The 14,060-nt window shown below is 51.2% G+C and overlaps 1 protein-coding gene across 3 annotated transcripts in view; it reads right to left on the reverse strand.

Annotated features, from left to right (window-relative positions):
• Positions 1-13,141, reverse strand: part of LOC144730378 (BAI1-associated protein 3-like) — a 61,996-nt gene extending 48,855 nt beyond the window's left edge. For 2 of the 3 annotated variants that reach the window (XM_078611162.1, XM_078611159.1), the window contains exon 1: positions 12,870-13,141. In XM_078611162.1, coding sequence (XP_078467288.1) covers positions 12,870-12,887 — 18 coding nt within the window. In that variant the 5' untranslated portion in view covers positions 12,888-13,141. The remainder of the gene's footprint in view (positions 1-12,869) is intronic. The other variant, XM_078611160.1, reaches the window with a different exon arrangement.
• Between the last annotated feature and the right edge of the window lie 919 nt (positions 13,142-14,060).

Here is a 14,060-nt window from a genome sequence, read left to right on the forward strand (position 1 = left end):
GTCGGCAACCGTAATTTTATTAAGGCGCCGAAAGTCAACGCAAAACCGCAACGAACCGTCCTGCTTCTTAACCAGGACGATCGGCGCTCCCCAAGGGCTGTTGGAGGGAGAAATTATGTCGGCGGCTAGCATGTCATCAACAGCCGATTTGACATGGTCCTTTTCGGCGGGACTCAACCGAAAAGGATTTTGGCGTATTGGCGCGCTGTCACCCGTATCAATATGGTGACGCAGCAGATGAGTGCAGCCCAAATCGTATTTATCCCGACTGAAAACGTCGGAAAATTCCCTCAGTAGTGTCTTAAGACGTTGGCGCTCTAAATTTGACAGGTCCGTCGATCCCGCGCAAAGCGCCTCGAGCCACCCTTCATCGCTGTCTGAATGTGGTCGCGGTGCAGGGGCAGCGCCGACATGACTCGCGACGGGTTCCTCACAGGGCACCGGCGTTGCGTGAGCAAGCACGGTCCCCTGTGGGACCACCACCGTCTGCGAGCCCACATTGAGGACCGCGATGAAGGGTTCTCCATCCCCTCTCACTATGGTCTGGGCCGGGAGTAAATTAGGTCCACTGACCCCGGCCCTAGACGGTCCCAGCAAAACCCCTTGAGCCCCAATGCCCTTAGCGAAGGGCCGCCGAAGTCTCAAAGGAATTAACATTTGCGCCCCCGGAGGAACGCGCACCGTTCTATCTACGAACGCCGGCACCGTCGCGAACGCCGTCCGGCTCGTAGCGGGGGATGGCAAAAACGCCATGCGTCGGCCCGATGGGAGCTCAATGCATCCCTGGTCGATTAATATCCTAATCGGCATTTTGGCCAGGAAATCCGTCCCCAGCAGGCACGGAACCGCCAGCGAGGAGGAAACAAAAATCGGCCCAGATAATTTAATATCCCCGACACAAATTTGGGCTCGAATTTGTCCGATGATGCCAAGTGAACCCCCGTTAGCAGCAAAGAATGGCACATTAACAGGCATCAAAGGACGGCTCTGGGCAGGGAGAATGTTATAAATCAACTCCGAAATAATGGTCGCCGATGCTCCTGTATCGACCAGGATGCGCACCTCGACCCCATCGATGTGACCCACAACGGCCGACGACCCCGATGACGCGGCTACAACCCGATGGGCTAACACGGACCACTGGCTGGGTTCAATGTGAGTACCCAGAGCGGTGCGTGTTGGTGCCATGGTACGCGATATTTGCCCCCCCTTCGCTGCGGTGTTCGAGTGTGTGACGGGCGTGTGCGTGGGCCAAACATGAGGGGTGCCGCGACTCGCCGGATTTTGATGGTGGAGCTTGTGACGAGGGCCGGCGTCCCGTTGAGGTGTCGTCCCGCGCTGCCGAGGAGAGCGGCACCCCGAGGCGACGTGGCCCCGGATGCCGCAGTTGTAGCAGCGTGGAAGCGCTGGTGGCGACGATGGACGTTGTAGATGGCTTGAACCGGCCCGGTCCCCCCGCGCTCCCGCTCCGTGCTGCCGTCGATGGTTGATGGCGCAAACCTCTTCCGCCGGGAGGGTGGCCGCAGCGACGGCGCGCCCGCTCGCCGCCTTGCTGGCCTTCCGTCGTTGAGAGGACAGGTTTGCGTGGAGGAGACGGGCCACTTGGAGGGAGCACATTTCTGCATCGTCCTGTGCGACAATGACGATGTCTAAGTCGTCCGCCAGCAAAAGTATCTTTTCTGTCACCATGGCGTCGATCCCCTCGTCGTCCATTCGTGGAAAGGCTTCCTTTGCCAGCGCCAGGAGGCTTGTACGGTACGCCAGGGGCGACTCCTTCGTCCCCCGCTGGCGATCGTAAAAGAGTTGACGACAGTCCGATGGTGGCCCATACACAGCGGACAGCACTTGCATCGCCTTCCGCAGCGTGGAACGCCTCTCCTTCGTTGCCGATGTTAGTGTGGCGAGGGCGTCGCTGTCGAGGAGTGCTGGCAGTGCTCGGAGAGCCTCGGCGTCTGTCCACTGTGCCATCTCCTGGTGAGCGAGGAAGCGCCGCTGGAAGCCGCCCCAGTCGCCCTCCTCGCCCACAAATTCTTTGAGCGGCGGCAGTCGCTGATGTAAGGCAGCGGCTGCAGAGGACGATCGCGCTCCCTCGTCTCCCTCACTCGACTCAGCGTCGGCCCGAAGCAGCGATGGCATCGCCGGTCGCACCCGTGGTGACGCGGCAGGTACTGTACTCCCGCCGTTGGACGCGATGCTTAGAGCGGCCACGCCCTCAACAGCAGCTGCGGCGATGGCGGGAGTTTCAAAATGTTGCTCTGTTGAAATGGCGGGAAGGCGCTGTGGTCGTTGGCTGCTGTCGCCTCGTGGCGGTCCCGCAGCCCCCAGCCGTGTGATGTTATCGAGCATGGCGGCTGCGGCGTACAGCAGCTCGGCCAGCTTCGTGTGCGCCTGCCTCAGCCCCTCCGTCGACGGCTCCCCTTCCTCCAGCTGCTGTGGCGTGGATGCACCCAGCCCCGGCTGCTCGATGGCATCTTCAGCCGTCTCGGGCTCTCCAACTGCAGCGGTGTCCTCCGCCCCTGGTACTCCGACTCGAGTCGTCCGGCGTGTATCCATGTTCGTACTTTGTTTCACTTCTGACGCCAGATGTAGTAACGCTTACGACTCGTTGACACCGGAGTTGGAGACACACTTGTTTATTTGAACACCAACTTTGTGACATACACAATTGAGGGGGTATCGGCCCCCTCACCCGTCTATCTGAGGACACACCTCTAGGCTAACCTTAGCCTGCCTCTGAGTCCTCCACTAATGGGCTAGGGGAGGCTATCTTGGCCCGACACTGGTCAGTCGGGCCCGGTACCCAGAGTCCAGACCAGCACTGGCTCTGGCTCTGGTACCACGCCACTGGCTCGAGCCTGCGCGGTCCTGATAAGGACGGCGTACCAGGGGGAGTCCAGGGCTCTATCTCAGACGTCTTCCGCCTCCTCTTCTTTAGCTAAACATCACTCCCGAGCCCTTCGATACAATCCCCTTTTATACCCAACCCCTCCCTGAGGGGTGGGGCCCCGGGGGATCATAACGACCGAATCGACCCCCCAGGGTGTCTGGCGCGGACGTCGCAGAGGGCACCTGCTCGTGCACACATGTAGCCCCGCCTACTGTGTTTGTTTACCATAGGCTGCCATGCATAACGGGCTCTCTCTCTAACACCCCTACATATACACAGCCAAATGTCGTACCCAAACACCTCGCTCGCGATAGCCAAAGTCAGGGATTATATTCAGTCGTGACGTGAACGCATTGAGCTGAGGTCATTAGCACAGGGCCCTAGAAACTGAGGCACCGATTCCCCCATGCCACTCAAGTTAGAATGTGCAATTGGAAATAGCACGCCCTGTATCGTGTCCGAGGGGGATTAAGTTCAGCTGGGACGTGAACCCATTGAGCTGGGTTCATCAGCACGCTCATGAACCCAGCTCAATGGGGTTCATGCGCCAATGAACCCATTGAGCTGGGTTCATCAGCACGCTCATGAAACGACTGAGCCACCAACTCACCCCGAATTGTGAGAATGTGCAATTGAAAATGGAACGCCTTGTACCGTGTCTATATATACACAGCCAAATGTCGTACCCAAACACCTCGCTCGCGATAGCCAAAGTCAGGGATTATATTCAGTCGTGACGTGAACGCATTGAGCTGAGGTCATTAGCACAGGGCCCTAGAAACTGAGGCACCGACTCCCCCATGCCACTCAAGTTAGAATGTGCAATTGGAAATAGCACGCCCTGTATCGTGTCTGTGTATACACAGCCCAATGTCGTACCAAACACCTCGCTCGCGATAGCCAAAGTCAGGGATTATATTCAGCTGGGACGTGAACCAATTGAGCTGGCTCATTCAGTATTCAGTTTAATTTATTAGGTATAGCCCTGTGAGCCATTCGGCTGTTGAATCGGTTGCAACGGCAACAAACAAAAAACCAAAACATGAACAAGAAATCATCTTAAAGTGACTATGCGCAAACATAAAAATCCAGGAAAAAACAGCAAAAAAATCTTCCAGAAAAAGCACCGTACACCAACGCTGTGTGCAAAAATCCCAGTGGGATGCAAGTCAAACAACAACAACAACAACCACAAGACAACTTAGATTAAAGCCATCATTCTAACTCCGTACTACAACAAACAAACATGGCCAAACCATTCGTGCAGGTCGCTAACAACCGAGGCACCAACTCACCCCCATTGTTGAGTGTACAATTGAAAATGGAACGTACTGTATCTTGTATATACACACACAACCCAGAGAGCCTTTGGGGGGGGGGGCTTTCAACAGTGGCAAGAGCCAGCAAGTGGGGTTACATAACACACACGCTGGCCAATTCCCTTTAAGACTGTACAGTACCGGGCGTGTTAGATCGCGTAAATATAAATTAACGACACCATTCATATTCGTGCGATCTAACCACAAGAAAAAAACATTCATGGATCATATTGGTCTCGAAAGCCCGACTACTACTACGTGCTGGCTACCTGAATTGTCCCACCATCACACTAACCATTGTTTTGTCACGGTTCACTGAAGCAGGAATTATTTTTTCCATCCACTCTCCTGAAATATATTCCACAGTGGTAATTTCTGAATAATAAAAAACTACAAAGTACGCCCGAGAATGAATTAATCATTATCTATCCACTTCTGAATGCCTCATGGTCTCATTGCTCCATGTCTGGAAGTCCACTTCTTTCGCACCGTGCGTAGCCAACCATGCTAATCGGAGGTGCGGGGGGGAAAGACAACACAAAGCAGTTCTAAAGAAATGAGTTTGTCAATCTAGATTTGAAAGTGCATTTGGTTACCGTTCTTTTGTTTGCATCAATCCACTGGCGATCATCATCATCATTGTCTCTTCGCCTGACTTGTCCTGCCCAAGATCGCAATATTCGTAACAATTTATATAACATCTCTAACTTGTGTGTGTGTTCTCTTATCTGCCTGTTGCTCTTTTCATGTCTCAGAAAACAAATGGATTGCGTGTTCTTATATAACGAGCTATCGATTCTGTTTAGCGCCATGAGACCATTACTTTTGTAATGCGAGCAAGGACAGGGTGGGCGCTGCCTCTGCACCACTCACGCGGGCCGGAGTATAGGGGAGGTGGAGCCTGGTCGTCGGGGTGAGTGGGGGCGGAGTCAGGGTCACGTGAAGAGGAGGAGGAGTCAGGGTCACGTGAGGAGGAGGATATAGGGTGAGAACCGGAAGGGGATCGGGAGTCGAGAGAGAGTGAAGATAGGAGAAGCCACGCGGGGTGCTGGCGGAAGAGTGGCACCAATTGCCACGTGGTCGGAGTCACGGCACCGTCGGCCAGCGGTGTACGTGGAGCAGCGGAGTGGCTGCAGAGTGTGCAGGAGCACACGGAGCAGCAGAGTGGTTGCAGAGTGTGCGGGGCACATGGAGCAGTGGAGTGGCTGCAGAGTGTGCGGAGTCACACGGAGCAGCAGGGTGGCTGCAGAGTGTGCGGGGCACACGGGCAGCGGTGTGGCTGCAGAGAGAGCGGAGGACTCGAACGGCGTGCGGGGACACGCGACGGAAGAGGTGCGGGTCCGACCGGGGATATCGCGGGGTGCGAGACAAGAACCCAATAAAGGACAGACGGAGACCTACATCGCCTAAGAGTCCTTTATTACATTGGAGTCAGAAGTGAGACGGCATGTTGAAACAGCTCAGGAAAAAGAACATACCTGCGCCATCTTCTGCACCATCTTATGAAGACGACGACGATCTTTCTCCGGCGGTGGCGCTACCGACGATGGAAGGCGGAGGAGACGCAGGGACGGGCGACGCGCCGGGAGTGCAAGATGTTACCGGCTCAGCAGGACCGTCTGCGTTGGTGGGCACCGAGGAGGGATGGCGACACGTGCCCAACTTGAGTCACTGAGGGCTGTTTTGACGCAGTTGTGCACCCTGGTGACGCCGACGACGAGTCCGGGGAGGCCAAGCGGGGAGCATCCGAGTGGGGCCTTGCCGACGCTTCCCGCCCTTTCCAACACGCGGCACAAAGCCGCCATCTTGGGCGTGGTCGGGGAGGAACGGCGGGAAGCCGCCATCTTGCTGCCTCCACTGCGGGAAGCCGCCATCTTGGGCGTGGTCGGGGACGAACGACGGGGAGCCGCCATTTTGAACACGTTGCAGAGTGACGCCATCTTGTCGCTGCCGCATGGATCACCATCGGCGGATGACGGCGGCGTGGGGACCCGCAGCCATCGTCTAACGACTGTGAAAGAGTTCTCCATTGGCGGAGATTGGAGCGCATTCGCCTGCCATTTTCAAGCGGCGGTACGATCCGCAAAATGGACGGATGCGGAAACCTTGGAGGTCTTGCCAACGCTCCTTGACGACGAGTCCGTCAGGTTCTTCCGCTCCATCAAGGCCGCGAAGAAGACGACGCTAAAGGGGGTGTTTGAAGAAATGGCGGAGGCTTATGAGTTCCCGGACGATGCACATCGCAGGTTCGTGCAGCGGCAACGGGCACCTGAAGAATCGCCGGTGGCATTCCGGGGCGCTGTGATGGAGCTAGCTATGGCCGCGTATCCGGAGACGGAGCCCGATTTGCTGGAACCCCTGATATTGGGTAAAATGTTGGAGTTATCCAGGGATTTGGGCATCTCCATGCCAGTGTGCGGCCACGATAAGTTGACGTCCCGGATGGCGGCTAAGTGCCTGGATGCCCAATTCAACCTTCGCCGGTGGAAATAGGTGGTGGCTTGGACGGGGAGCCCCACCGTTGAAGGCGGTGCAACAGGGTGGGACCCGAAGAAGGCCGTCTATGTTCGGGACGAGAGGGGTCCTGAGGAGCTGACGGCGGCATCGACCCAGTGGCCTGCTCGAGGGGGAGCGGGGTAGCGCTCCGGGCCGCCGGCGCGGGAGTGCCAAGACAGAGGGGGTGCTGCACGGCGAGCCGACTTGGCGTGTTTCCGCTGCGGCCGTAAGGGCCACTTCGCCAGAGAATGTTGGGCTCGCATTTGGCAGCCGCCCCAGCAGGAGGCCTCGGTCACGGACGCGACGCGGCAGAACCACCCACGACAGACGGACCGGCCGTGACCCAGACGGATACAGTGATTCCTGCTCCGGGTGGGCCTACCACGGCGATGGGGACACTTGACCCGACTGCCCCTCCAACCCCGCCACGGATGCATTTGCAGGAGACCCCGGCGACGGGTCTCTCTGGGGAACGGGACTCTGGAATTGACAGGCCTTCAACAGTGGCGGGCGGTTCCGATCCCGCCGCTCCTAAAACCCTGTCGCGGTCGCGATCTGTGCGGGGGCCGCCCCCCGTTCGGGACGGGCCAGCGACCCGCACGCGTTCCAAGTCCCTTTCCTTTCGTTAATTGTTGTTATAATCTCCATTTGTCCTGTGATGCCTGATTAATGTATTGTTGCTCGCATTATTTTGTTCTGTTGCAGCTGGGGACGGCTGGGTTTTTCATCAGGGGGGGGGGTCATGTAATGCGAGCAAGGACAGGGTGGGCGCTGCCTCCGCACCACTCACGCGGGCCGGAGTATAGGGGAGGTGGAGCCTGGTCATCGGGGTGAGTGGGGGCGGAGTCAGGGTCACGTGAGGAGGAGGAGTCAGGGTCACCTGAGGAGGAGGATATAGGGTGAGAACCGGAAGGGGATCGGGAGTCGAGAGAGAGTGAAGATAGGAGAAGCCACGCGGGGTGCTGGTGGAAGAGTGGCACCAATTGCCACGTGGTCGGAGTTACGGCAGGGTGCGAGACAAGAACCCAATAAAGGACAGACGGACACCTACATCGCCTAAGAGTCCTTTATTACACTTTTAATCCGGACCACGATATTAACCATGTCTTCTGTATCACATTACTTGAGTCAGTCCATAATGTCTCACTGAATGATCCCTGGGTGGCTAGTATGTGGGAATCGGTGGCATATCGTGGCTAATAGCCACAGGACTTAGAAAGTGGTGTTCCCACCCTGCAATGTCCTGTAACTGCTAATGGTCTATGGCTCGTTGTCGGTTTACAAACAATAAAATATTTGTTTGGCTCAATGGACCATAACAAGTTGAAAACAAGTCTTAAGGAATACAGGGACTCCTCTACTTACGAACATTCGACTTGCGAACTTTCAGAGAAATGAACAAAACCTGTCCATACTGTATGTCCATTTGCCTGTTCGGACCGAGAGTCGTAAGTTCAATCGCCGTGCAATAAATGGCGGCGGTGGTGGCATCTACATCTGCATAACATGAAGAACCAGTGGCATCTACATATGCAGAACGTGAAGAACCAGTGGCATCTACATCTGCAGAACGTGAAGAACCAGTGGCATCTACGTCTGCATAACATGAAGAACCAGTGGCATCTACGTCTGCAGAACGTGAAGAATCAGTGGCATCTACATTTGCAGAACGTGAAGCACCAGTGGCATCTACATCTGCAGCACGTGAAGAACCAGTGGCATCTACATGTGCAGAACGTGAAGAACCAGTGGCATCTACATCTGCATAACGTGAAGCACCAGTGGCATCTACATAACATGAAGAACCAGTGGCATCTACATCTGCAGAACGTGAAGAACAAGTGGCATCTACATCTGCAGAAAGTGAAAAACCAGTGGAATCTACATCTACATAACATGAAGAACCAGTGGCATCTACATCTGCAGAAAGTGAAGAACCAGTGGCATCTAGATCTGCAGAACGTGAAGCACCAGCGGCATCTACATCTGCAGAACGTAAAGCACCAGCGGCATCTACATCTACAGGAGATTATCCAACTTTTAAAGCCGTTCCCCGTGTTTAGTGTAGATGCCATACACCGTGTTTGGAATCGACAAGGAGTAAAGTTCGACTTACGAACAGACCTCTGGAACCTAACTACTTCGTCAGTAGGGGAGTCCCTGTACTGGCTGTGGGTGTGCCGTGTGAATTATCCATGTCAGCGACTCCCAGGGGACAGGGCTCGATGAAATTAACTCAAAAAATGTGGTTAACAATAGAGGCGTCATGAAAGTGCAACGAGATCACTACTGCCGCTTGTTTAGAATATAATCTTGTAACTCGAACAACAACAACAGCATTGTTAGCAGCGCGTGAAATGTGCCTTGCCATGCAATGTGAACGTCTAACGCCTCGGCTCTCATACATAACCCAGTTGGGTTGTAATTCAATCCAAGCGTGCAAGACTGCAAGATTAGCTGTTATGTAAAAGGTATGCACTGTAATGGAATAAAAACAGAGAACGTGGCAATTTCAGCAGACACCACAAAAATGTGCCGCTCCCACGTGCACTGCTATCATGAACGGGCGAGTTGTGAACTCATGGCAGAGCGATTCATGAACTCTCTACATTCAATCACACGTGGGGAGCGGCGGTGCTGTGGTGAATTGCGCCGCGCTATAATACCGGTGACTAAACTTCAAACATTGTTTATTTTACCACGTGAGGCCCACTCATGTGCCATGTAGCTCTTTTTCAGAAGCGACCTGGCCATCACAAATGATTGCTCAATGAAGTGGCTTATCATCACGTGGAAATGTGTAGCATCCAAATACTCTTATCCACGCGACCACGCGGACAGAGACACGCAAACTCCAAATATAGAGCAAGCGTCAGGGTCGGGATCGAAATATATTAGAATTATCCAGACAATAATGAACTATTGTTATTGTCTGGATTGAGATCTTATAATTCACATGTACATTTTCAATTTTTTTTACAAGATTAGCATTAAAATAAATCAGGTAAAAACGAGTTATCAATTACACACTTTAATTTGCACTCAAATAGAAAATAAATAATTTTCACCCTAGAATTAATCAAATTTGATGTGCTCAATAAAAGTGGGTGGCTTGCATACAGACAATAAAAGTTATCGAAAGGAAACCACTCACTTTCATTCACAACATCAAATTTGATTAATTCTGGGGTCAACATAAATTATTTTCTACTTTTGAGTGCAAATAAATGTGTGTGAATTAGAAAACTTTTTCTTTACCAACTTTATTTAAAATTTCAACCTGAAAGCTCAAGTTGAGTAACAACAGCACCAAACAGAAGAAGCATTAAGAGTCGGCTCACAGCCGAGATGTTGGCGAACTCCCCCGGGACTTTCAAACCCCCGATGCGATGTGTATCGCTCACTCCCTTGGTGGACACGTGGTAGTTACGCGCCATGCGCACTTGCTTGTAACTTCATTGTATGGGGCGGTGGTCCAGATATCTTGTGACCTCTAATTATTGACCCCTCAGATTCCCCCCCCCCCCACCCTGATTTGCATATTCATTTGTTTTAAATAAACATTGCTTAAAAATGTATTACATGCTGGCGGGACTATGTCGCTCGGCTGCCCTGGGAATGCCTGGGAATTCCCCAGGAAGAGTCTATGTATACTCGTGTATAGCGTAGTGTATAGTGTAGTGTATAGTGTAGTCTATAGTGTAGTGTATAGTGTAGTAGTGTATCGTCGTGTATAGCATAGTGTATAGTGTATAGTCGTGTACAGTATAGTGTATAGTAGCGTAGTGTATAGTGTAGCAGTGTATAGTGTAGTCTATAGTGTAGTGTAGTAGTGTATAGTGTAGTCTATAGTGTAGTAGTGTATAGTGTAGGAGTGTATAATGTAGTCAATAGTGTAGTGTATAGTAGTGTAGTGTATAGTCGTGTATAGTGTAGTATATAGTAGCGTAGTGTATAGTGTAGTAGTTATAGTCGTGTATAGTGTATAGTAGCGTAGTGTATAGTGTAGCAGTGTATAGTGTAGTCTATAGTGTAGTAGTGTATAGTGTAGTTTATAGTGTAGTAGTGTATAGTAGTGTAGAGTTAGGAGTCTGTCGCCAGGGAAAGGGAGGTCTGGACCGCCCCACTCAACATGCTGTCACCGCGACCTTCACCAGGACAAGCAGATTGAGAAACGAACGAACATTTTTGAGAATGAAATGGACCACCCTGGTACAATGAGCCGTATTAAATGTCAATTGTCCCAGTCACAACTCTAATGACGGGAGATTGAATTACTCTAATATTGAATGCAGTTTGTGCAACGTTTTTTAATGTCTCATGTAACGCGGTTGATTTTTCGTTGTTGCGATTTCCTTCAATGCTGTGTCTCATTTTGTTGCTGTTGTACATTTTTTGGTGACAGGTCGCAAATGAGCAAATCCGACTGCGTAATCCTGGTCTCTCGACTTGAATTCCTGCGCGCGATGGCAACCTGTCCAGGAGCTAAATGTCAATATCCGAGGTCTGTCTGCTAGCTACGAGAAGGCTTCATGAGAGGGCGTTTGTGTAGTTTCGCTGTTCCTCCTCCTCCATTGAAGGAGTGCAGACTACGGTCGTTTACTCGATGGCCCATAGTTTTGGTTGCATGGCCAAACATCGCACCAATGTGTCTTGCTTTGAATGTATCTCCATGGGTCTCTGCATTACTGTATCTGTATGGGTCTCTGTGTATCTCTGAGTCTCGATGTAACATTCACGTGTCTTCTATGGGATTATTATACGGTCCAGCGTCTGGGTTGAATGGCCAAAAATCGCACGAATGTGGCTTGCTTTGAACGTATCTCTATGGGTATCTATACGGGTCTCTATGTATAGCTGTGTCTTTATGGTTTTGGGGCCGTCCATAAATGACGTCACGCACCTGACGAGGGAGGGGTTGAGAAATGTGACGTCACATCAAAATGCGCTACTTTAAATAAATATAGACAACACGTTTTACTTAACTAAATCTACTTTTAATAAATGCTTTCTCCTACAATATCAGAGTGCAGCGCCAAATTAAACACGCACTACAATGACAATAGTTTAAAGCGATTTGAAGCATGTTTTATTTGGGGGGGGGGGGGGGCAGAGCTTTGTGACGTCATATTTGAGGGGGGTCTGGCTTTTTGTGACGCCGTGTGACGAAAGGGGGGGGGGGGTTGTCAAAAATCGTCCAGAATTGCGTGACGTCATTTATGGACGGCCCCTCTCCATGTATACCTACTTCCACGAGTATGTCTCTATGGGTTCACTGTACGACCCACGGTTTGTATTGCATTGCCACAGCCGCACGACTCTGTGCCTCGTGTTTAAATAGTGAGCGAGTTCTCGCCTGGTGAACCGAAATCAACTTGAGTGTTCATGCCATTCGTTTAAATAAAAGTCACTGCCCAGCAGGGTCCCTTTCGTGACATACATGCCTCACTGTTATCATTTTTGTGAGGACTGCACTGGCGGAACTGTACAAAAAAATTCTAAAATTTAAATGAACCTCGACTAGTGAAGAGAATGTACTGATTTCGAGGCACGCCGTAGTCGTGTGATTTGTTCACAATGATTGTTAGTTTCTCTGTATGACAATCTCCGTCTATAAAATCAAACCTAGGGTGAGTTATGATTTGAATTTGCAGATGCGTTGGCTGCACTTGTAAAGAAAGTCCATTAACAATGAAGGAATTAACGATGTACACACCCTCATACCATAGTATGCTTTCAGTTCCTTCTAGCTGGTAATTCCATACAATCATAACGAGAAAAATCCTTCAAACCCTATTCATGGACACGTCCCCCCTCACTCCCACTTGTACAGCATTTTTGGATCTCGCCACATTTCAATGTTTTAAACATTCAAAATTCAAATAGTGCTGTGTTTGTGTGCTTTTATCAGCCTAATACCACCTACGGGTGGAGCAGTGGCACAGTGATTAGCGCACTCCGCCAGGTTACCCCCAGTTGCATGTTTCACTTACGGCTAACATCGGTGGTGACAACCGAACCGGTCCTGGTCTCCCTCCCGGTCTGCCTTCATCAATCCACAGTAGCCAGCATTGTGAAGTATTCCCAAACGCATCATAAGTAATCAGACCCGATGCATTCCGCACACGTTTTCTGTGTCACCCAACATGCGATTGGAGACAGCTTACCTGTAGTTGGGAATCCATCTCTCTTCTCCCGCATACATCAATGTCTCAAAACGCGCATGAACCAAAACAAAAACAGCAGCCGGCTTCACGAAGGCAATGCTATATGTTTTTTTTTTAAAGAACGGCAGCTAGCTGATGTTGTTGACGCGTGCACAACGCACGTCACAGTGAGCCAGGCGACAGTCCGACACGTGTGGCGGAGGAAATCGCGCAGCGATTGTGAGCGCGTGTGTGATGTATTTATAATAACACGAGAGAACCAGCGGCTGGCTGGCCGGTGGGTTTATATGTACGAGCCCTCACCGATTACATCACACGTGCCACTTGAATGAGAGTAGCTACGTGTCACTCCCTGTGGGGTGGGGGTGGCCTTGGCACCGCGCCAGATCCGTGCGGGTCTCGGGGTATAGAAGGGAAGTCACCGAGATGCCACCCCATTGTCGAAGCAGAAACGAGCCGTGTTTGTGGCGTGCGTTGACTGCAAAGGGAGCTTTGGAATAATAGGCATAACCTCTACTGCCAGGTACAACCTTAAGAGTGTGAGCGTTCCGCATGATGAGACCCGTCCACCTTGAACACTGCCGTTCGGTCATCGATGCGCAAAACGCATCGGTAAAAAAAATGCATTCAGCTCACGATGCCTGCATTGATCATGTACAGTCTAGGCCCTAGGGAGACTGATATGTGCAGTGCTATTGTCAGATCCTATTTTCTGTATCGATTTCGAATTGCAGGATGCATGTGGCATCCCTTCCAGATTGCTGTTCTGATGATAACATTAATTGCGAACTTCTAAGACCCTGCTTGTGGATACGTTACCACGTGTTCTTACATTACATGCTTTTATTACATTTTACACGCTTTTATTATTATTACACGCTTTTATTTAACTCACTCTGTTGTTGTCGTTGTTGTTGTTGTATCCTCAAATCTTGTAACTCAATTTGAACCCACTTCCCAATGTGGTATCGACTGCAAACTTGCTATAGTTATATCATACTGGTGACAATACTATAGTCTATCATAAAAAAATAAATATTTCTAAACATTATTTTTATATGTTATGTTTCGGCTTGGGGGTCGTCCATAAATGACGTCACGCACCTGGGGGGAATGGAGAAGCATATATATTTTAAAGCATTTTAATTATTGTTATTCAACATTTTGATTCTAATGATTCTACCAGGGCTT

Source organism: Lampetra planeri, chromosome 35, assembly GCF_965212315.1.
Source record: "Lampetra planeri chromosome 35, kcLamPlan1.2.h2, whole genome shotgun sequence".
Lineage (NCBI taxonomy): Eukaryota > Metazoa > Chordata > Hyperoartia > Petromyzontiformes > Petromyzontidae > Lampetra > Lampetra planeri.